At 46.1% G+C, this 24,464-nt stretch overlaps 1 protein-coding gene across 5 annotated transcripts in view; it reads right to left on the bottom strand.

Annotated features, from left to right (window-relative positions):
• Positions 1–24,464, bottom strand: part of TOX2 (TOX high mobility group box family member 2) — a 158,709-nt gene that overhangs the window by 81,259 nt on the left and 52,986 nt on the right. For all 5 annotated transcript variants that reach the window (XR_004052833.1, XM_030915608.1, XM_030915607.1 and 2 more), the window contains exon 2: positions 18,799–18,864. Coding sequence is in view for 4 of the 5 variants with exons in the window: in XM_030915608.1 (XP_030771468.1) it covers positions 18,799–18,864 (66 nt within the window). In the remaining variant the exon portion in view is untranslated. The remainder of the gene's footprint in view (positions 1–18,798; positions 18,865–24,464) is intronic.

The raw sequence follows: 24,464 nt of genomic DNA, 5'->3' as shown, positions 1-24,464 counted from the left end.
GGAGTTCAAGACCAGCCTGGCCAACATGGTGAAACCCCGTCTCTACTAAAAATACAAAAATTAGCCGGGCATAGTGGTGCACGCCTGTAATCCCAGCTACTCAGGAGGCTGAGGCAAGAGAATTGCTTGAACCTGGGAGGCGGAGGTTGCAGTGAGCTGAGATTACACCACTGCACTCCAGCCTGGATGACACAGCAAGACTCCAACTCAAAATAATAATAATAATGATTATTGCCTGTCCCCTTCACTAGGATATAAATTCCATCATTTGGTCACTGATATATTCCAAGGGCCAAGGACAGTACCTTGCACATAGTAGGTCCTCAATAAACATTTACTGAACAAAAGAATGCATGAATGAGTAAGGACTGGAGTGTCTGACTGCTTTGTTCACAGTCTCATCTTAGCGCCTACACCGCTGCCCGGCACACAGTAGGTGCTTAGTAAATATGTTTTGGAGTGAATGAATGAACGTCCTAATGGTCTGCTATGGCATTGGGCCCGGTGCTGCACCATCTTTCCTGCAAGCTGTAAGTCAGCAAAGGTCTGAAAGCAGCCTCCCCGTCAGAGACGCTGTTCAGCATGAAATCATTCTAACTTGGCCCATCAGGGTCTCCTGGTTCCCGATCCTTATCTTAGCATCTCCCCATGAAGATTTGAGCCCCTACCTCTGACAGGCTGTGTGACCTTGGACAAGTCACTGATCCCTTTTCTGGGCCTCAGTTACACCAACTGTAAAAAGGGGCAATTGGATCAAGGATTTTAAAAATCAAATTCAATTCATGCCTGTGCTCCTTGTGTGCAGGTACCCAGGCACACACAAGGCAGTGCTGATTTTAAAAGCAGCCAAAATGATGAGTAGGCTCTCTAGTTGTTTCTGTCTTAAAATAAGCTTCTGGAAAAATGATGTCTATTTGCAGCTTTTTTTTCTTTCCCATTTCTACCTTCTGAAAACGACAGAAGTAGCATTGCCTAAAAATGTGCCAAGCGCCAGCTGCCTGTGGATGAAGGCACTTAAGTTCTCCAAGAATGGTCCTCATGAGTGCCCTGAGATCCCAGGACACCAGGCTGTGCAGTGAAGTCCTCTAGAGCACACTGCTCCATGGACACTGCCCTGCTCAGACCCTTCAGAGCAGGGTCCCAGCCTCGGCTTGGTATCCACGGCCTCCTGGACCAAGTCCTGCAACCTTGCCTGATACTAGCCACAGTGAACTCACTGTAGGCCCCAGACACTGCATTCTGTGGTATCACCGTGCCCCTGGGTGTGCTGGCCCCTCTGCTCATCCATTTTCCTCCCAGGAGACAGTGACAGGACTTCTACACAATACCCTACTGCCTTCCCAGGTGGTGGCACAACAAATGGGGCCCAGTGATCTGGGCAGAATAGAGCAAGGCCTGCTCCTCTTGCAGCCTGGACCCCATGCTCCTGTTACTATGCCCCAAACATTCCATCAGGGGACTGCCACCCAGAGCTCATCTACTCCCCTAAGATGTAGTGAGCACCCACTCTGAACTAGGCTTGTGCTGCAACCTACAGTTACTAGTAAAATTTTTTAAAAAATAGCTCAGCCCCCATCCTCACATTGTTCTGACCTGCTTTTCTAAAGCTTTTTTCAAAAAGTAATAGCAGAAACCATTTATATAGCACTTACCATGGGTAGGGGTATCCCTATCCTATGTACTTTTCACACATGAATTTGTTAATCTTCACAATAACTCTATGAGGCAGGTGTTATTATTATACCCATTTCACAGAGGAAAAAACAGAGCCACAGAAATGTGAAACTTGCACAAAGTCACACAACTGGTAAGAAGGGATGGAGCCATGATTCCAACTCAGTGGTTCAGCTCAGGGGAACTGAATCCAGCCAACAACCAAAAGACGGAACTTGGAAGTGAATCCCCCTTCAGTCAAGCCATCAGATGAGACCACAGCCCTGATTGTCACATTAAGATCTCCAAGAGATCTTAAGCCAGAGGCACCCCATGAAGCCACACTTGATTCCTGACCTGCAGTAACTGAGATGATTAACATATGCTGGGTTTTTTTTTTTTTTTTTTTCCTGAGACAGAGTCTTGCTCTATTGCCCAGGCTGGAGTTCAGTGGCGTGATCTCGGCTCACTGTAACCTCCACCTCCTGGATTCAAGTGATTCTCTGGCCTCAGCCTCCTGAGTAGCTGGGATTACAGACACATGCCACCACACCCAGCTAATTTTTATATTTTTAGTAGAGATGGAATTTCTCCATATTGGCCAGGCTGGTCTTGAACTCCTGACCTCAAGTGACCCACCCATCTATGCCTCCCAAAGTGCTAGGATTACAGGCATGAACCACTGTGCCCAGCCCTAATATATGCTGTTTTTAAAATTAAAAAGCCTAGTTCATGAATTGGCACCCTTAACGACCGTGTGATTCTGCTTCTTTAAAAACAGAAGGGACTGGGCTCCCGCATGTGTGATGCTGAGCTTCCATGTTGATTCTGTCTTCATAGGCAGCTTCTGACTGCCTCCTCTCCCATTCTCTAACTGCTCTTCAGGGTGGGCATGTACCGGTGCCCCACCAGCTTATGAACCCCCTCAGCATGGGCTCTCCCCTTGCAGTGCTTGGGGAAGGCAAGGTACACTAGGCCAGCACTTCTCCACCTGTAACGTGCACACAAATCAAGTAGGGATCTGTTAAAACAAAGATTCTGATTTAGGAGACTCTAAATCAGATTCTGGGTGGGGACTGAGACACTGCATGCCTAACAAGCTCCAGGGGATGATGCCGGTCCGTGACCACACTGGGGATAGCACGGCCTGAATCATTAAAAGCACTTTGACTCAGACTAACCACGGTTCAAATTCCAGTCTGTCACATGCAGCTGGGAGTCCTTGACCTCTGAGAAGAGAAGAGGCTTACTCAAGGTCACACAATAAATTAGAGTTACCTGGAGCCATAACCAAAACCCATTGTTCTCCCTTCTAGTCCAGAGTCCCCAGAATGCAGCTAAATCCACCCTCCTAAGTTCTGAGTCTGGACACATTTGAGTGTGTGCGTGTATATCCCTGTATGCGCCTACACCCGTGAATGAGTGTCAGATGTGCTTGTGAATGTGTCTAAACAGCATCTGTACCAGTGGGTTTCTGAGAGTTGTTCATCACCAGATATTAGCTTACCAGATACCAACTCCACTCCTACCATGTGCCAGGTCCCTGCCCCCATGAAACCCACAGTCTAGGAGGAAAGCAGCCATTAAGCAAATAAACAGAAACTAAAATCTCATTTGTGTGTGCTTGTGCACATGTGAGAGTACTGCTCACATTAGCCCAAGAGCCAGGTGATTTATTATCTCCATTTCATTGCAGAAACTGAGGCAACGAGAGATTAAGTAACTTGCCCAGAAGCACACAGCAATGCTCGACGTGCCTTTCCATACACTGAGCATGCCTACAAGTTGTGTTTGTATTTGCTTGTATTTGTGCATGAATGTATCTGTATACAAGCATGTGTGTGTCTGTGACCAGAGAAACTTTTCCAAAGATATCTTCACATGTTCCATTAACAAGATTTTCTGGCACTGCAGCACAGCATCACAAAAACCACACATACACACACATACACACGCATAGGCATGTGCTTTAAGATGTTGATGTTTTGGTCGGGCGTGGTGGCTCATGCCTGTAATCCCAGAACTTTGGGAAGCCGAGGTGGGCAGATCACGAGGTCAAGAGATCAAGACCATCTTGGCCAACATGGTGAAACCCCGTCTCTACTAAAAATACAAAAATTAGCTGGGTGTGGTAGCGTGTGCCTGTAATCCCAGCTACTCGGGAGGCTGAAGCAGGAGAATTGCTTGAACCCAGGAGGTGGAGGTTGCAGTGAGCCAAGATCGTGACACTGCACTCCAGCCTGGAGACAGAGCAAGACTCAGTCAAAAAAAAAAAAGAAAAGAAAAGAAAAAATGTTGATATTTCAAACATTTCCTAAAACTCTGTCCACAGGGAAATAGAAGTGGAAGGCCAAAGCCTGCAGAGCTGAGCAGATCTGGGGAAGCCCGTGCCACCTGCTTCCCTGGGGCAAGCCACAGCCAGAGCAATTTCACAGCTCATCATCCATTATGAGGCTAAAATAATTCCTCCCCTCCCAGGAACTTAAATACATTGTTCAGGCCGTAAAAGGCTCGTCCATCCATGTTCCCAGTGGGAACGTACTACCCTAGTGACCGGATTAACACAAGATACAAATGACCAAACCTGGCTAGGTTCCCTTCCCTGACCGCCCTGTCTCTAAAATTTGAGATACTTGTAAAAATACAATGCCTTGATCTTTCTCTTTTTTTCATACCTTATTGAGGCATAGAATACAACAGAAAAGTGCACAAATCATAAATGTACAGCTCAATGAATTTTCATAAAATGAACAGATTTGTGTAAACAGCACTCAAAGGGAGGGAGAAAACCTTCCCAGCACCTCTGAAGTCCCTCAAAGTCCCTCTAGTCACTCCCCACCCCTCTTCCAGGATAACTGCAATTCACATTTCTATCTCCATTGATTAGTTTTGCCTGTTCACGTGCAGTATGTAAATGGCATTGTCTAGAAAGTTCTGTCTTGTCTGGTTTCTTTCACTCAATGTGTTTGTGAGACTCATCTGCTTGATGGCATGTGGTTACACATCATTCATTCTCATTGCTGCATAGTAGTCCACTGTGTAAGAATATTTCAGAATCATTTATCCAGTCTACTGTTGATGAGCATTTGGATTGTTTTCAGTTTTGAGCTTTAATGAAAAACACTCCTATAAATTTTTTTTTTTTTTTTTTTTTTTTGAGAAAGGGTCTCACTCTGTCACCAAGGCTGGAGTGCAATGGCTCACTGCAGCCTCAATCTCCAGGTGTCTCCAGCCACATGTCTCAAGTGATCCTCCCACCTTAGCCTCTCAAGTAGCTGAGACTACAGGTATGTACCACCACACCTGGCTAATTGTTTAGTTTTTTAAAACAGGGGTCTCACTACGTTGCCCAGGCTGGTCTTGAACTCCTGGGCTCAAGTGATCTTCCCACCTCAGAATTCCAAAGTGCTAGGATTACAGGCGTGAGCCACCATGCCTGGCCTGAATATTCTTATGTGCATCTTTTGGTGAACATACAAAGGCATTTGTGGAGTTGAACTACTGAGTCACAGAGACATATGTTCAGCTTTAGATACTGCAAAATGGCATCTATGGTGGTACCAATTTACACAGCAGTGGGTGAGGGTACCGGTTCCTCCAGATCCTTGTCAACTTTGTCTTTTACATGTTCTCCATTTCAGTAAGAGTGCATCATGTTAATAAATTTTAAAGCCGGGCACGGTGGCTCACACCTGTAATCCCAGCACTTTGGGAGACTGGGGTGGGCAGATCACTTGAGGTCAGGAGTTTGAGACCAGCCTGGCCAACATGGCAAAACCCCGTCTCTACTAAAAATACAAAAATTAGCCAGGCATGGTGGCATGTGCCTGTAATCCCAGCTACTGGGGAGGCTGAGACAGGATAATCACTTGAAGCCGGGAGGCGGAGGTTGCAGTGAGCCAAGATCTCACCTCTGTACTCCAGCCTGGGTGAGAGAGTGAGACTCCATCTCAAAAAATACATACATACATACATACATACATACATACATACATACATACATACATACATTTTAAAAGGCTTCCTCATCCCTTCCCATTATATCTTTCCCGTTGCAATCGCCAACAATGGTTTATGAAGGCTAGTGGCAACAATACAACTACAACTGCTCAGTTTACACACTGCACAAGTGTAACCACTAGCCACAAACTTCCCACCCTTGAGGGCCATCCCAGCAGTCAACAGCCAAAGGTCATATCGTGCTAACTTTTAAAGCCTTTGGGCAGTTACGAAGAACTTCACTGAAGGTTTTCTTCAGGGGACTTACAAGAGCAAGATGCCACCTCCCAATGCACAGCAACCTTCCTCAGAGCCCTCCTTCCCCATCTCTCTCTCCAAAGGCAACAGTCACTCTCATGGCCCACTCATCCTTCCCCAGCTGGACCCACACTCCTCTTAAAGCCATGCACCCCAGCTCCTCAGTCTGCTCTCAGCACCCTCCCAACTATGAGCTCAACCTCACTGGGTGGCTGTCGGCACAGACCCTCCTACCTCACAAGCAGATGCATCCTCTAAGGCCTGCATCACTGGCCTGACCTGAGGGCTTCTGGGCCTCTACTTGGGGCTGATTATGTACCTGTCCCATTTTACCTTACTGAAAATAATGTTTTCCATCTATAAAATGGGTATTTTCGTAGCACCTTAGGCTCACTACCATTTGCTATGTACCAAGCACTAGAATAACTACTTTGTATAAACACATCTAATTTACTTCTGCATCACTTTGAGGAACTTCTAAAGACAAAATTGAAACTCAGAAAACTTGGTTAACCTGTCCAAGCTTCCCCAGCCACGTGTGTCAAGATTATCATTTGAGCCCAGTTCTGCCTTCTCATGTCATTACCTTTATAACCCAGAGCCTTATCATCATCCCCAGGGGGCTGAAATGTGACACACAGCCTCCAGCTTCATTGCGGGGCCCTCTCGGCATTGGTGTGACTCAGCCAGGTGGGGAAGGCCAGTCTCTGACCTCTGGGGCAGACCGTCATCCGTCCTGGGCGCTCGGGCGGTGGGTGAAGGGGGCTGAGCCCGTGGCTGTAAGTCAACCTGGAAGGTCCCTCAGAGATAGTCATCCAATTGCCATTCACAGATGCGAAAACCAGAGCCCAGAGAGGACAAATGACCAGTCTGAGGGGACACAGGGAGAGGGGCCAGACCCAGGATCCAGACCCTCCAGAAGGTAAGAACCCAGTCCCATTCTGAGGAAGTGCCCACTCCTGGCTTCATTTCCACTTCTTGGTCACGGGTGAGCTCACATGCAGCAATGAACAATATATAAAATCTTTGTTCTCTGACCCTGCCCAGCAAAAACCCAGGTCCTACAGGGGATGCTAAGTTCGAGGTGACTGGGAGAGGGGAAGAGTGCTGTTTTTAAGAAAATCCTTGAAATCACGTGTCCACCCCACTGCTATCCCCTCCCCCAAGCCCCTGCACTTCCCACATCATCATCATTGTTTCCATCCCATTTAGAGAGAGTGAACATTTCCTGGGATTCAATTTCTCTCATAATAGTTGGAAGGAAACAAAACTATATGCCATAAACATTCACTGCATTGTATGAAAAATATCTTTATGACAGGGGAGGCACCATAAATGCAGACCAAAGTCCTCCCCACATCCATCCCCCAATGCCTCCATGCCTGTGCCCTCGAATATTTAAACATCTCACAGGCAGGAATCAAGAGCTTTAAAATAAATACATTTTTGGCCATTGGGATGTAAAATTAAGATTGGTGAGATAAGTACTCATTCCTCCTCGGCAGTTTTCTCTCAATGAAAATAAGAGAAGCTAGGTCATTTTTTCTGGGTATGTGTTTAGCGTTGATGGGGAGAGCTCATTAGTTCAATCTGACATATACTCAATTCTCTCCATATACATAGGATGGGCTTTTTCCCCCTCCTTGTATTTTATTCTCCAACTGTGAAGTGATGTTAAATTTCATCAGATGTGAACAAAATCTATGGTCTTGAAATAGTTTCCTTTAAGGTCCCCGGTATTTATTCAGAACTCATGAATCATGTTCTGATAACACAACCATAATTATTTTTAAAGTGTGATGTTTGTGGCTTTAATAGGAAATGCTTGCAAAAGGCCTTTTCTCTTTGATTGTTTGTAATCTTAGCAGTAATCACTGCTGTTACCTTCTCCGCACCACAGCGGGCAAAACACAATTTCATTTTAATATGAATCGCGAGCTCTTCACCCAGGTTTTAATTAAAGCAATAAAAGCCTTGTCATCTTTGCCCTTTACAGTGTACACAGACTCAGAGGCTAGAGTTACTAAGACGGAAATCTTAGATTTCAACAGTAGCAGGAGGGTGGCCTGCCTCCAATACATTTCCTGGGAAGGGTTTTTATTAGTTTCAAAAAATCTCACCCTCCTCTGACTCTCTGTGCTGCAGTTTCCTCCTCTGTAAAATGGGACAGCAATAGTGCCTACCTACACAGTTAATATGAGGATGAAATGAGATCACCCATGGAAAACATTTAGCCCCAGAGCCTGAGCCTAAGGAGGTACAGGGCAAATGTTAATGATCATTGTTATCATCATTATTTAGCGCTGGAGAAAGCAGACCATCTACCCTCATTATCACATGAGGAAACAGGTTCAGAGTGATACCAGCATAAGTGAAGGCCTAACAGCGGGTGGAACCTCGAACTCAGAGCTCCTGACTCTTTTTCCCATTCTGGGCATCTGACACCGCCCCCTGCTGGAAGGAGGCTGTGACTAGCATAGACCTAGGGTGGGGAGATGGTACCATCAGGAGGCCAGAAGACAAGGAGCTGGTGATCCTACAGAGGTCTGAGATCTCCTCTATAGGATCACCAGCTCCTTGTCTTCTGGCCTCCTGATGGTATCATCTCCCCACCCTAGGTCTATGCTTGATCCAAGTAGTGGGAGAAACAGACCAGGCAACCTTGGGGATCTGTGAAGGAAGGTTGCTGCACAAACATATGGTGGTGCTGGAACCAAGAGCAAGAATCACAAACTCCAAGTTCTTGTGTGTCTGTTACATGCAGGTGTGGTACAAGGCACTGAGAAGCCTCATTCTGTAGCATGAGGATGTTGGCCTGTATGACATGATGGCTGCACTCCAGTACACATTCTGCTGGAGCATCGGGAAGGGATGCTACAGGAGCAGAGGGGCCAGGGGGAACACTGGGTGCTGCTCATGCCCTATGAGGCTCACAGCCAGCAGGTTCACATTTGGTGGCACACACTGTACCCCAGAGACCTGAGGGCACCCCAGGGAGGACCTCATGTGTAAGTCCCCAGTATCTTCAGGTTCAACTGTGCGGTGTCATTCCCCTTGCAAACAGCTCTGTAGCCACTGGGATTCTCACTCTAGGAACAAAGTACTCTATTCCCAGCCTTGCCTTAGAACACGTCTTTTGCTTGCCTCCTGCCTCAACAGGAATTTCAGAGGAATTGACATCCTTCTCCCTCTCCACTGACCCATCCATTCAGACCCCTGCTGATTGTCCCTATAAATCCTACCACACCCAGTCCCATTGGCATCCAGCCCCTCATTCTTCCAGTCTTCAGTTCTGAGTCCCACCTTCCCATGCACCCCACCCTGGCATCCTTCCAGAACCCTTTAGCTCAGCCACCATGCTGTGCTCAGTTGCGGGCTCCTCGCCTCCCAGGACCTTCTCCCCCATGCAGCTCCCTGCTCCCAAGGCACACCAGGCCCCTGCCAATGCCATGGCCTGCTCACTTCCAAAATCACCAGCCAGCTTCCCACTCTGAAGAGGGTGTCCTTGCCATCCAGCTGCTTCCCAGTAGCTCTTCCGCTGCACTGGACCCTGGGCATGCTGTCTTGTCTATACACCGCTTAGATTCCCTGATCCTTTATGACCGTCTCTTTTTAGCAAAAAAGCTGTTGTGTCCTTCTGACGCACCTGCCTGGCAGACCTCTTGCCCTGTATTAACCCACCCGTCTCTCCCACAGCACCAGCACCAGGAGCTCATTCTCCCATGCCCTACAGCAAATACCCCAGACCTCCCCACCACCTCTCACCTACAGTCCCCTGGCTCTTGGCCCACCAACTCTCTGAGAAGACTGACACTTTCAGGTACAGACACCCTCTGCTCCCAGCCAACCCACCTACAAAGTCACACTCCTTTTCTCTGCTGTCCTCCACACCCAGCACTCCCAGCTAAGGCCAGAGCCACCACCTCTGAGCAGGATCCAGACTCTCCCATTTTCTCTGAAATCTGAAAGCATCCCTTAGCTTTTCCCCCTCCTAAACCCAGAGCTTCATCCTCTCTCCTGACACCTTCCATTGATGACTAAATATTCTAAAGGCCTTTCTTAAAAAAAAAAAAAAAAAAAAAAAAAAAAAAAAAAAAAATCCCTTCTATGGAATCCTCATCTCATTGAGCTCGGCCCTGGCCCTTGTCCTGCACAACTAAACTTCTCATACAAGTTGTCTATATTTACTGTTTACATGTCCTCACCTCACGCTTCTCAATCTGCCCATGGGAACTGCACAATGATCCTGCACATGAAAACTGCTTATACTGAAGCCCAGAGTAACTTCCCTTTTGCTAAGATGATTGGACACATTTCAACTTTCATCTCACCCAACCCCTCAGAAGTGTTTGAGCTAATTGACTCTCTCCTTCTTTTTATTTAAATTTTATTTAACTTTCTAAAGTTATAATAAATTCCCATGGTTTAAAACTCCCTAAACATAAAAAAGATACAGTGAAAAGTATTTTTTCTATCCCTGCCCAGCACCTGCACAGTCCCCATACCACACACACACATGCATGGAGGTACATGCCTATACAATGTGCAAAGCCACTACTAGCTGCCATATATCCTTCCAAGGTTATTTAATCAAATGCAAGCACATAGAAATATACATTCTTATCACCTTTTTGTATAAATGGTAGCATACTGTACTTACTGTTTTACATCTTTTTTCATAAAGCAATATCAAAATGAATAGTCTTGAATACATCATTTATCATATGTACAGATATATCTGTAGGGCATATTTCCAAAAAAAGAATTGCTGGGTTGAAGGTCAATGTATTTGTAATTTTTATAGATGTTGTCAATTTACCCTGCCCACAGCAATGTATAAAAGTACCTGTTTCCCCGTAAGAACTCCAATCGAGTGTGTTATCAAACCTCTGGATTTTGGTCAATCCAATTGGTAAAAAATGGCTCTCTTATGATTTATCTCATGAATGATTCTTAGCACTTTTCACTTACTTAAGAGCCACTTGTATTTCTTTTTCTGTAAACTATTGGTTCATATCTCCTTCCTTTTTTTCTACCAGGGTTTTGAACTGATCCAGCAACTCTTTATGTATAAGGGTGATTAGTTCTTCAACTATGGTGTGAGTTGAAAATATTCTTGCCCAACTTTTGTCTACTGACTTTACTTATGCTGGTTTGGCCATACAAAAGTCATATGTTGATTTTATGTTAATTTTTATATTTATATTAATTTAGTTTTATGTTAATTTATGGTCCAATTTTAAGTCTTTTCTGCTGAGGCTTTGAATAGTAGAAATGCCTTCCCCACACCAAAGTTGTAAAGTATACCTTAAGGTTTGTTTTGCTGGTGCCTTTATGGTTCCCTTGAGTATATTTAAATGTTTGATTTAACATTTATCAAATCATTTTTTATTTTTAATTTTTGTGTGGACATCGATGTACATATTTATAGAGTACATGAGACATTGTGGTACAGGCATGCAATAATAATTACATCATGGAGAACAGGGTATCCATCCCCTCAAGCATTTATCCTTGTGTTACTAACAACCCAATTATACTCTTTTAGTTATTTTAAAATATGCAATTATTGACTACTTTGTTGTACTATCAAATATTAAATCGTATTCATTCTTTCTATTTTGTACACAGTAATCATCCCCACGTCCCTCTCTGCCCCATTACCCTTCCCAGCCTCTGGTAACCATCCTTCTACTCTCTTATCTCCATAGGTTGTCTTGATTTTTAGACCCCACAAATAAGTGAGAACATGCAATGTTTATCTTTCTGTGCCTGGCTTATTTCACTTAACATGATGATCTCTAGTTCCATCCATGTTGTTGCAAATAGACAGGATCTCATTCTCTTTTTATGGCTGAATAGTACTCCATTGTGTATAAATACCACATTCTCTTTATCCATTCATCTGTTGATGGACACTTAGGTTTCTTCCAAGTCTTGGCTGTTGTGAACAGTGCTGCAACAAACATGGGAGTGCCGACATCTTCAATATACTGATTTCCTCTCTTTGGGGTATATACCCAGCAGTCAGATTGATGGATCATATGGTAGCTCTATTTTTAGTTTTTTGAGGAACCTCCAAACTGTTCTCCACAGTAATTGTATAATTTTACATTCCCACCAACAGTGTACGAGGGTTCCCTTTTCTCCATATCCTCACCAGCATTTGTTACTGCCTGTCTTTTGAATATAAGCCATTTTAACTGAGGCAAGATCATATTTCACTGTAGTTTTGATTTGCATTTCTCTGCTGATCAGTGATATTGAGCAACTTTTCATGTGCCTGTTTGCCATTGCAGGTCTTCTTTTAAGAAATGTCTATTCAAATTTTTGGCCCATTTTTAATTAGATCATGAGATTTTTTTTCCTATAGAGTCATTTGAGCTCCTTATATATTCTGATTGTTAATCTCATCAGGTAGTTTGCAAATATTTTCTCCCATTCTGTGGGCTGTCTCTTCATTTTGTTGATTGTTTCCTTTGCTGTACAGAAGCCTTTTAACTTGATGTGATCCCATTATCAAGGAACTGTGGATCCGACATCCTTTTCCCTTAGATCCCCTCTCTTTTTCTTGAATTACTCTGCCCCTGGTTTCTAAGACTCCAAGTTCTCCTCCTACTTCTCAAACTACTCCTTCTTAATCTACTTCACAGTCTTCTCCTCCTCCTCTACTTTGCCTTCAAATGTTGGAGCACAACATCTCAGAGTCATTGGTCCTCTGCTCTTCTCATTCTTTCCTCTCTCTCCATAAATCTCCTTCACTCCCAAGGTTTTGACATCATGGGCTGAAGATTTCCAAATTTACTACTCTCATGAGCTCCAGATTTGTACCATCATCTACCTACTGAACACCTCCATGTGGATGAGCATCTCAAATGTAACACATCCAAGTCTGGCATCATCAAACCTGCATCTCCTAAGGGTTTCCCCAACTCAGAAAATGGTACCACCATGCCTAAAAATGGGCTCTTGGTAGAAGCCTAGGAGTCATCATTTTCCCCTCCATTTCTCTCTCCCTCTATGTCCATCACTGTCAAGACCCACCAACTTTATCTCCAATGCATCTACTTCTTTTCATCCCCTCTGCTATAGTCTAGATCTTGATCCTTTACTTGGCCTATTACCACACTCTCCCACTTGGTCTCCCTGTATTCATTCTTGTCATTGAGAGCTTTTAATACTGCAAATCTGATATCATTCATGACATTCAGTCTGACTCTAACACACACACACACAAAGTTCTTTCAATAATTCCTGTAAAAATGTGAGCTCTTTAGCAGAAGTGGTATTTAGAGCCAAGAGAATGGAAAACTCCACACACAGCCAGGAAGGCTGTGATGAGGAGGTGACATTTGCAGTGCCCCTGAAGGAACAAATAGGCATTTGTTGGTTGAAAAACACTAGGGGATTCCCATCAGAGGAAACAATGCATACAAAAACACCAAGTTGTAAATGAGTGCAAGAGGTGACCAGAGGCTCTTGTGTGACCAAAGCATTATATATAAAATAAAGTCATAGCTAGTTTTTCCGAACTCTGGTGCTTTACATACTCTCAATTTAGCTTCCTCTGAAGTACAGCCTGAGATGGGGATGCCTGTGAAAATGACTTGAAGAGGGCTCTCAGAAGAAGGAAGGGAGGCAGGACATGACAGGGGAGGAGCTGAGTAGGGATTTGGCCTCAGCTGGAGTCTGGCTGGATTAGCTGGAGCCCATGAAGAGTTGCAGAGTTGGTCACCCCTTGAGATAAGGATGTTGGTTTCTAGACCTCCCCTTCTATGCTCTCCTGGGTTCACAGTTCCAGTTTTCCAAAGAAGGAGTAGCTGTGAATAGTTAGCAGCCAACACTCACAGCAGCTGAATGATAAGCGGGACTCTGGGGAGGCAGCAAGAGAATCCACAACACACATACACACACACCTCATTTACTTCTCATGACACTCTAGGAGGCAGGCGCTACTCCTCCCATTTGATAGGAAGCTGCTATCACTTGCATAAGGAAATCTGGCTCATGCTGAGGCATGGAGGAGCTGGAATTTGAATCCAGGTCTGCTGAGTCCCAAGTCCACTACTCCCTTTCCTCCTCACCTCATCCCAGGAAGGAGGAGACTCTTTCTGGGTCACATAATCTGGAAATATCCATTCCTGTAAATCCTGGACAGAGTCTGCTCTCAACAGGAAAGAACTGACCTCTACCAGGTCCTCTACCCGCCTGGAGCTGCTGATGGGGACACAGCTGTATCTGAGAATTATACCTCATTCTCAGGCCACCCTGGCAAGTCTGGTACAAAAGTAACCCAAGGTCCAAGGAGGGAGAGGGAGTGTGATCATTTGTAAAAGCTAAAGCAGCTATGTGAAAATTTCTGTGGAGACTTGCAAAAACCAAACAATGGAGCATGCGTTTGCAGAAAAAACTTCAAGCCCATAGAGCTGCTGTGAAAGTTTTCAAAAAGGGACACAGTCAGCTAATACATACCCTAGAGGAGCCTCTGTCTCAGCTGCGGTTTCTAAGTAAAGAAGATGGTATTTCAGGAGAAGTGTTACATTAAAGAGCAGGTTTGTAATATGATTTGAATGTTCTGAGCCAGGCATAGTGACTCACACCTGTAATCCCACCACTTTGGGAGGCCAAGATGGGCAGATCACTTAAGGTCAGGAGTTCAAGACCAGCCTGGCCAACATGGTGAAACCTTGTCTTAAAAATACAAAAAAAAAAAAAAAAATCAGCTGGGTGTAGTCGTGGGCACTTGTAACCCCAGCTACTTGGGAGGCTGAGGCAGGAGAATCACTTGGACCCAGGAGGTGGAGGTTGCAGTGAGCCAAGATCCGGCCACTATACTCCAGCCTGGGCAATAGTGAGACTCTGTCACAAAAAAAAAAAAAAAAAAAAGATTGGATGTTCCGGAAGCAAATGTTTTCCAGAAATGGCTTCCCACTGATATTCAGAGCCTTGCATATAACAGGTGCCCAATAAACATTTGCTGATTGGGTGAACCTTGTATTTAACTGTATTTACAAAAAATATTTTATGCCATTTAGAGTGTTTATCCTCTGAATCCTCTAATGGCTGTGACAGCTTCATTTTACCCAAATGTTGATGTCAATCATTAATCCAGTATTTGGGACAATACAATTCCTGCAGTTGATGAGACAATACATTGTGAAAGGGTGCTTGTGTGTGTGTGTGTGTGTGTGTGTGTGTGTGTCGTGAGTTCAAGAAGCACTCCAGGGAAAAGAGGAAGGAAATATATAGGACTTTCATCATTAAAGACTAGAAGCCAGTAGGGTCCCACTGAGCTGTAGGAAGCTATTGGTACCAGAAAAGTCTAAGTTACTTTTCAATAAAATCAGCATGAATCATATCCCATATGTTTCCTACATGTGGTAGTTTGTGAAAAGGCCACAATACTTTGCAGCCTTTCCCATCAAAAGGTAGAGGCTATTTCCCCATTCCTTGATTCTAGGCTGGTCCTGTGACTGGCTTTGGCCAACAGAATGTGTTGGAAGTAGATGTGTGTTTATTTCAAGCCTGGACCTCAAGAAATCTTGCAACTTCTGCTCTTGCTGTCCTGAGAACCCTTCTCCTACCATGTGAACAACCTGAAGCTAGCCTGCTGGAGGCTGAGAGACCATGTGGAACACAGGTGATCCTTCCAAACCAACCGGCCCATTGCTGATCTGGCAGTGTATTGCTGCTGCTAAAGTGATCCTAGGCAACGCCAGAAGAACCACACAACTGAACTCAGCTAAATTGCCGACCCACAAAATCATTAACTAGATAAACATTTGTTGTTTTAAGTCACTAAGTTTTGAGGTGTTTGTTATGCAGCAAAAACTAACAGATATGCTATAAGAAATCTAACTGCAATTGCAAAATTTGTTCACATTAAGATTGGCTCATGCCACTGGCTAGACTTAATTAATCTCAGAGAATTTTGATATCTTCTTCATAAAGTCCTAAGTTAGGGAGACCCTCTGGGTCACAGCATAAAAGATTTAGAAGGACCCTCAGGAAGTCCAACCACCTTGTTCCACTGTTAGAAACATTGAAGTTCAGAGAAGAGCAGGGGCTACCATCACTCATTACACAAATATTTTCTGAGTGCTCTCAGTGTTCCAGACACTATGCCCCACTGGGATACATAGCATTGGACCAGAGAGACCAGATCCTTTCCCCATGGTGGTCAGTTTAGGGTGGAAATCAGGCATTAACTATGTCATCACAAGATAAGTAGACCACAGTGACAAACATCATGAATTAAAAAGATCTGGTGCCATTTTAATGAGAATCATGGAAAGGGGACCTCACGTGGGTTTGGCAGTCACAAAGAGCTCTCTGTAGAAGTGACATTTAGGCTGAGGCAAGTCAGCGGACAAGGCAAGGGAAGCTTGTGGAGCTCTGAGTCTGAGCTTCACAAGTTCGAATTGCCAGCTCTAGTGCTCCCTGGCTGAGTCACCTTGATTGAATCAGCCAGCATCCTGGATCTTCAGTTACATTATCTATAAAATCGACTGAACAATAATTCGACTGAACTCATTCTCGAGGTTGTTGTGAAGATTAACTGAAACAACCATTGAGAAAAAGGCTTTGCAAGCTGCAAAGTGTTGGGGGGAACTGTTGAGGATATGACTTTTAATGGTTTGGGGAAGGTGACATTTATTTGTACCAAGTCTCCTCTCCAAAGTACTGTGCTCCCATCTGCCCAGACCTAGAGCAGACACAGAGTCCCACTGAGTCCCACTTTCCCTTGTTGGTGGAAGGACATTGCCAATGCTTTCTAGAAGGTTCCAGGACAGAATTCACCATAATATAGTTCTGAAAACCAGGGCTCAATATGTTAACAAAAATACTATCTAAACATTGTGAAAAGGCTCAGATGAGATGCCAGGGCTAACTCTGGTCTGCTGAGAAGACATTTCAGTTGATTATGTACAATTAAATGACATCAGTGGATTCTTCCAAAATAACCACTTTCAGGGCCTGGAGTCTTGCCCACCAGTCTTGCATGTTGGTGCATGTCAATGCAATATAAAGGCAGCTTTGCAGCAGTGGCATGATGCTCACACAGGGACAGGCCAGAGAGGGGCATGGTATGGTGGCCCTGCCATGAGCGATCCTGCAGTGGCAGGGGAGTGGGTGCAGCACCCTGCAGCAGAGCTTCCATGCCCCACTAAGACTACAGTATCTTCCTCACTAGTAGTGCCTCCTAGGGCCACAGACCCTTGTCTTACTCATCTATGGCCTCCATGGGACCTGTCACAGAATAGGGACATAAATATTTGTGAGTTAATAGGCTTCTATTGCCTCAGCTGGAAAATATGTCCCGGGCCTGATGGCTGAGGGGCCACCCAACTTGGACTGCCATAGCCCCCACAATGGTAGAGACAGAGGGTGAGGTCAGCTCCAGGACCGGGGTTGCCCTCCCATTTCCCAAATTTCTCAGCAACTACAACCCTTCTTGGCTCTCCAATCAGTGTCCTGAGCTGGTCCCACCCAGCAAGCACCACTGCCTTAAGGAGCCATCCTCCACGATGCCATGCCTGCAATGAGAACACTCCCTGGTATCCCATTCTGCCATTGAGGACCTTCCCTGGGGTCCTGGCCTGCAGTAAGGACCCTCCCTGAGGCCCAGACTAAACTGAGGACCCTCCCTGGGGCTCCAGCCTGCACTGAGGACCCTCCCTGGGACTCCTGCCTGCAGTGAGGACCCTCCCTGAGGCCCAGCCTACAGTGAGGACCCTCCCTGGGGCTCCTGCCTGCAGTGAGGACCCTCCCTGGGGCCCAGCCTAAACTGAGGACCCTCCCTGGGGCTCCTGCCTACAGTAAGGACCCTCCCTGGGGCTCCTGCCTGCAGTGAGGACCCTCCCTGGCATCAATCAGATTCTGCAGGGATGACCTTCCCCAGGGTTCTGACCTGTAGTGAGGACCCTCCCTGATCTCAGCCTGCAGTGAGGACCCATCCTGGGACCCCAGCCTGCAGTAAGGACCCACCCTGGGATCCCAGCCTGCAGTGAGGACCCACCCTGGGACCCCAGCCTGCAGTGAGGACCCATCCTGGGACCCCAGCCTGCAGTGAGGACCCATCCTGGGACCCCAGCCTGCAGTGAGGACCTACCCTGGGATCCCAGCCTGCAGTGAGGGCCCACCCTGGGATCCCAGCCTGCAGTGAGGGCCCACCCTGGCATCACGTTCTGCAGGGAGACCCTGCCTGGACCCTCAGCCTGCAGCAAGGACCCTCTGTGGCATCATAGTCTATAGCAAGGATGCTCCCAGCTGAGAGAAACCTTAATTTTCAGAGACCAGGCTCTCAGTGGAAAATCTGATTCCAACTGACATCTGTGATCCCCAACGGGCTGGGGTTGGGACAGCCTTGCCCAGGAATGACTCTGCTTCCTTTGCTACCGGGAAGGCCCTCACAGGAAGCCCCTGCTCTCCTCCCTTGTGCCCTGTCCGCAACGCTCCCCTGTGGCCTTCAACAACTCCCAGCGGGCAGGGGAACCATGCATGCCTATGCATGGGTGTGTGCATCCAAACCAGAACATGTCCTCATGGTTGCTGTGTAGTGGCAAGAGGCAGGCAGCACCAGGCACCTCAACTCACTGCTGCTGAAAAGCTGCCCCAAGCGTGGGGAGTGTGGGCAATACATTTCAAGTTTCATCCAGTTCCCAATCCATTTTAAGCCAACAGTAGCCAGGTAGCTGGTTTACAGAGAACACTATAGTCCCACTTTGATTGTGCCTTTTAAGGATTTGCTATTTGCTATTCTTGATCATTGAGAGAGAGGACAGCAGCAGGCTGTGCTGGCCCCCACTTTGCACCCCCCACTCCACCCAGGAAGAGCTCGGCTCCAGCCAGCCCAAATCTTAAGTTCAAGAAGGATGGGGCACCCACCTGGCTGGTTGACAGGAGCTCTGGGTTTCCGTCACTCATCCCCACGTAGGCACTGTCACCATCAAACTAGAATAGAGAGAGAGGGAGAAGCAGCTCTGATTAAAATGTTCTCAGGAAGGCACCAGGAGAAGCAGTCCGAGGAAGGCAGGACTGAATGCAGGGGACTATGGGGGCTGCAGAAGCCAAATCAGAGCCCAGGATGCCCAAGGCCCCATTTCAGCAGGGTTACCTCTAGGGTGGAAGGAGCAGCCCCTGTTCCATGGCCCTCAAGTGTTCAGGTTCATGCTGTTAATCACACTTAGAATGAAAATAGGAAAACCTTTCTGCCCTCTATAACTTATCCATAGACACAGCAGGCTGCCTTGTCAGGTGCTGAGCTGCTCATTCTTGGAAGTATGCAAACACCTCCCTTGACCAAAATGATATCAAGTGATCAGCTAAAGCTGATCCCGTGTGCTGGGGGAGGCCAAGAACACCAGAGCCTTGATCATGACAGCCTTCCCCAGACATGCCCTCCGGGTCCTGCCATCCTGAGTGGTTGTGGCCCATCACCTATGCCATCCCAGCCCCTAGGGCCATGCCTGGCTACAGGCAGTGAGGACTCTGGTAGAGACTATGTACAGGAACTATATCCTGTGTACAAAGAAGGTGCTAAGTCTGGATTCAGGAAGATTTCCCTATAAATATGCCTAAAAATTCAGGAGCAGGTGCAGGGGAAGAGATGTGGGCTCTGGGACCCCTGTCTCCCTCTTTGCCCTGAAGTGTGATCTCAAGCTGGTGTCTCAACTTCTGAGATTCCTCATCTGTTAAATGAGGGTGATGCCTGTAGGCCCCTCTTCATAGGATGTTGCACTGTAGGGCACTTGACTCAACACATTAATAGGGAGAGCACTTAATTCCAGTTAGTTCCCTTCCTTTGAGCTACGTGTCTTAGATAGGGTTCCCTAGAAGCAGAGCCTGAGGCAAGGGTTCAGATGCATGTGGTTATTAAGTGCTCCTTAGGAATAACCTGTTAAGTGTGGGGGGCAAGCCGGACAGGAGTGGGTATAGCTAAGCAAGGATGTGGTCTTGGCTGAAGACATCCTTCAGCCTGTTCTGGTGGGGAGCTCTAGGGCATGAATTGTACTGCAGAGTTAGTTCCAACACGAAGGAAGGGGTGGCTGTTGTAGCCCAGGTAAGGAAATCATCTGCCATGGGCTGCCCTCAGGGGATAACCTTCTGAGCAAGGTGGACCCCAATTGGCCAAGGACAATTCTTCAGAGAACTATACTGCCTGTGAGCCATTTGTAGGCAGCTCCTGCTCAAGGCGGGTAGGAGATGTCTGTGCTGGTCAGTAAAGGGTTCTGGGTGGGGCACCAATAGCAAACAGCCATTTTATTTTAATTGAACCATTTATTTATTAAGATATATTCACATGGTTCAAAATTCCAAGAGTACAAAAAGCAACACCACCCCACCTCCCAGCCATCCACTGCCCCTCTCCAGAGGCAATGTCTCCCAGCCTTTTTATATCCTTTCAAAGACTGTCCACATATACACACTTTAGAGTCATTTATTCTATTCAGACAGCATGCTATATGGCTTTGCACTTTATTTTTCTCTTAGCAACACATCTTAGAAAATGTTTTACATCAGAACATAATTCTTTCTTCTGTATCCAGTATTCCACAGTATAGATATAACACATATATTTAACTAGTTGAGCACATGGGTAGTTTCTAGTCTTCTGCTATCCCAATATTGCTCCCATAAATATTTCTGTGCATCCATCATTGAGCACGGGTGTGAGTTTATCTGTAGGATTCATTTGTGTAATTGCTGGGTCCGGCTGTATGTGCATTTGTAATTTAGACAGACATCACCCAGCTGCCCTCACGGAGGCTGCAGAAATCCACACGCCCACAAACATGTGAAATGTCAGTTTACCCAGCCCCCTTCACTCAGAGAAGCTTTGCTTGACAACTGGCTCAGATGCCAGCCCCAGCCCCAGCCCCTGTGGGCTAAGAGCCCACCACCCTTTCTACCACCACTTTCGATGTCCTCGCCCCGTCTTCCCTTGGTCTTTGTTCCATAGCTCCTATTACCTTCTAGCATTCTCTATATTTACTATATTCATTGCTTACTATTAGATTCCTCCTACTAAAATGGAGGCTCCCAGGGATCAGGGATCTTTGTCTATCTATACCTTGATGCCTCCCAAGCTCCTAGAACAGTGCCTGGCACAGAGAAGGTACTCAATAAATGTTTGTTGAATAAGTAAATAAAGCAGCCAATACCACATTCAGATAGCCTCTGACCAGGCCTATCTTCCCATCTAGGCAGTTGGGTTGATGGTTACACCAAAGAGCCTCCTCAGCACAGGGACGGGGAGAGTCCCTCAGTGATTGCTGGATGATTAAAAGAAAAGGCTGTTCCATGCCTAGAGTTTGGGCACTGACCCCGAATGCAGGACTCCATCCAGCACACTGCACCCAGAGCTCATGCTGCAAGACCCTGCTTAGAGGCTATCTCCTCCAGGAGGCCTGCCATGCTCTCACCTCCTCTGGCTGTTCCTCTTATAACATAGACTGTCTCCACATTTATCATTTGTCCTAGAGTGGAAGCAACATGGAGGCTGGAACTGTGTCCTGGTCATCTCCAAATCTCCCAGAGCCTGGCATTAGGGATGGGGCTACAAATTAGGCAGGGTAGGGGCGCTTTCAGCAAAAGCTCCTGGGTACTTGACTTGATGTGTGACCATGGCCATTGATCATTTTGACAAAAGTAAAACTTTTTTAAAACCACACGTAACTTATAAGTAGACCCTAACAGAAAGAATAATGGGAGATGGAAGAACATTAAGTTTAATGAAGTGTTTGAAACATTTTATAAAGCAATAGTAATCAAACAGTATGGTATAGGAATATACATAAGAAACAGAGGGAAAGATGTCCAAAAAACCTTTGAATGGTCACCATTTATTAAATGCTGGTGAGAACAGAGCCACTGCAAGGCAGGGGCCAGCATCTGCTTCATTCCCCAATATGCACAGTAGACAATCAATAAATATTTGGTGACTGAATATTCCTGCCACTGAGCAAAATGCTTTACATAAAAGACCTAATTTAATCCTCACAACAACCCAATGAAGAAAGTATTCTTTTCCCTGCTAAAACCAAGGAAATGGGTAGAGAGAGGATAAGTAGTTGTCCAAGATCACACAGCTGGGGAGGGATGGGATTTAAGAGTCCCTTGTTGGATTTTTTCTGCTTGGACTCTCCCACTAGCAGAAAGTGCATTCACAGCAGGGACCCATGCTTTTCTAGATCCTACTACATAATCAATAGTCTGCCTCGGGCCTGGCGCATAACAGGTGCTTGATAAGTGTGTTAGAGGTTCAGGAGAGGGAGGAATTATCCAGAGAGCAGTGGGAATGGCACTGGAGATGGAGGGCAAGGGGGCCTGGTCTCTGATGAGAGTGTGTCAGGGGCAGGCAAGGGGGTGGGCAGTGGATTCCCATGAGGTCACCAGAGACTGTCTTATTCATTCACTCCGTGATTCAACCAATGTCTAGGAAAGAGCTGCCACTTGCTGGAGTAGAGCTTGCTTCTGGCTTTCAAGGAGCACTTGAGAAGTTGGCAGAGGTTCCTGAGGCAGGGCCTGGGTCTCCTCAGTTCAGTTACCCCTGGGCACCTTGCACGGTGCCCTGGAGCCTGCTGGGCTCAGAACCAGCTGCCAAGCAGTGGTGAGCAGAGGCCCTGAAGGGGCGGGGAGGCCTGTTCTCTGCCCACCTCTGCCAGGGTTCCACCACATCGGAGCCCTTGGAGGGCATGAAGGAATCGATGGCGGACACTGAGGGTTTCCAGGCTCCCCCGGGCTTGGCTTCCAGGACTCTAAGGCCTGGGGCTTACCCCCTCAGCCCCTCCTCATCTGGGACCTTTTCTGGGTAAAAGAACTTGAAAGCCAAGGGCAGAGGTCACAGTCACCTCTGCCCTCAGACACAGCAGGGCTACCTCGTCCTCCACATGTGCACAGACAAGATCAAAAACACCCACATCTACACCCACCACAGTGCATACGCTGTGTGAACACAAAGGTACACGATGTACACCATGTGCACAGTGTGGGCAGCGCACACACGCACCACAAACCTATGTTTGTGTGGACCCATGTCACGCAGCACAGCGTTCAACACGGCAGCATTCAACTCACTCATGTACCATGTCCATGGGTAACACAAACCAACGCACACACAGCACAAGCGTGAGTGTGGCACATGTCAGAGATCCTTTATACAGCTGGGCACGTAATAACCACAGCATGCACACAAGGAAAGCAGGGTGTGCCCAAATGTGTATAAACATTCCATGCGTTTACAGCCATTTAAATGTGACTGACATAAATGTGAACACAAACATACACTGCATGTGCATAGAGACATACAAAGCAAAGATGCACATGAACTTCAATTCTATGCATATTTCACAGTTTATCAGTTCCTTGGTCAAAAGCCTTTCTTTTATACCGCACAGCCTTCCCTATGCTTTAAAATGTGAGAAAAAAAATGTAGGGAGAAACAACAGCTTAAGAATTTCCATGAACGCCAGGAGAACATCCTCTTACCAGTGACTGGAATAGATTAATTTTCCCCATTTCATATTCTAATTATAATTCCTTTTCCCATTGCCATCTTCAGTCCTCATTACAGCTGGAAGATTGTTCTGCAAAAGCCAGGCCTTCATCTTCTCTTCCCAAGAGTTTTGTCATGGAAATGAGTTTTGGAATCTGAAAGAACCCACATTTTTGCAAATATCGAATGTGTAGGGATAACCCTTTCATGACGGCCACCAGGGACACAGCTTACAGGGGCTTCTAAGGAGTCTGTCTCTCCCCTACCTCTCCTTTCCCTGTGTGGTCCCCTCAGGGAAAAGAGCTCCTCAGCCACTATTCCAACAGCCACCCCCCAACCTAAGCACACCATGCTTCGCCAAACGATTTTTAAAGGAAACTTAGCAAATAGGCAGCCAAGGTGAAGAGCCCCGATCTTAGAGAGTCAGATCCCAGGTCCATCTGTGCCACGTTGGGCAAATTGCTTAATTGCTTTAAGCCTCAGTTTTCTCATTCTTATGACCACAGAGTCACTGATTCATGACAAGTATAAATAAAATATTTGTGGGGTAAACAGATGTGATAAGTGGGTAGATGAACGGATACAAAGGAGGAAGGAGTAAAGGATGAGATGGATGGATGGGCAGATGGGTGGATGAATGGATGGGTGGATAGATGATTGATAGATGGGTGATGGATAGATGGATGATCAGCGGGTGATAGACGGGTAATAGACGCAACGGATATACGGGTGAATGAACAGATGGGTGAGGGATTGTACACATTAGCACTGTCCAACAGAAATATAATAAAAGTTACAAATGTGATCCACATGTGTAATTCAACTTTTTCTAGTAGCCACAGTTTTTTTATGGGGCACATGAGATGTTTCAACACAGGCATGCAATATGTAATAATCACATCATGGAGAATGGGGTATCTGTCCCCTCAAGCATTTATGTCTTGTGTTACAGACAATCCAATTATACTCTTTTCATTATTTTTAAATGTAGTAGCCACAGTTTAAAAATATTAACAGATAAAAATTGTAATGCTATATTTTATTTAACTCAACATAT

Source organism: Rhinopithecus roxellana, chromosome 13 (assembly GCF_007565055.1).
Source record: "Rhinopithecus roxellana isolate Shanxi Qingling chromosome 13, ASM756505v1, whole genome shotgun sequence".
NCBI classification, from domain to species: domain Eukaryota; kingdom Metazoa; phylum Chordata; class Mammalia; order Primates; family Cercopithecidae; genus Rhinopithecus; species Rhinopithecus roxellana.
The sequence above is the reverse complement of the archived record's forward strand: the minus strand, read 5'-3'. Positions and strand labels throughout refer to the sequence as shown.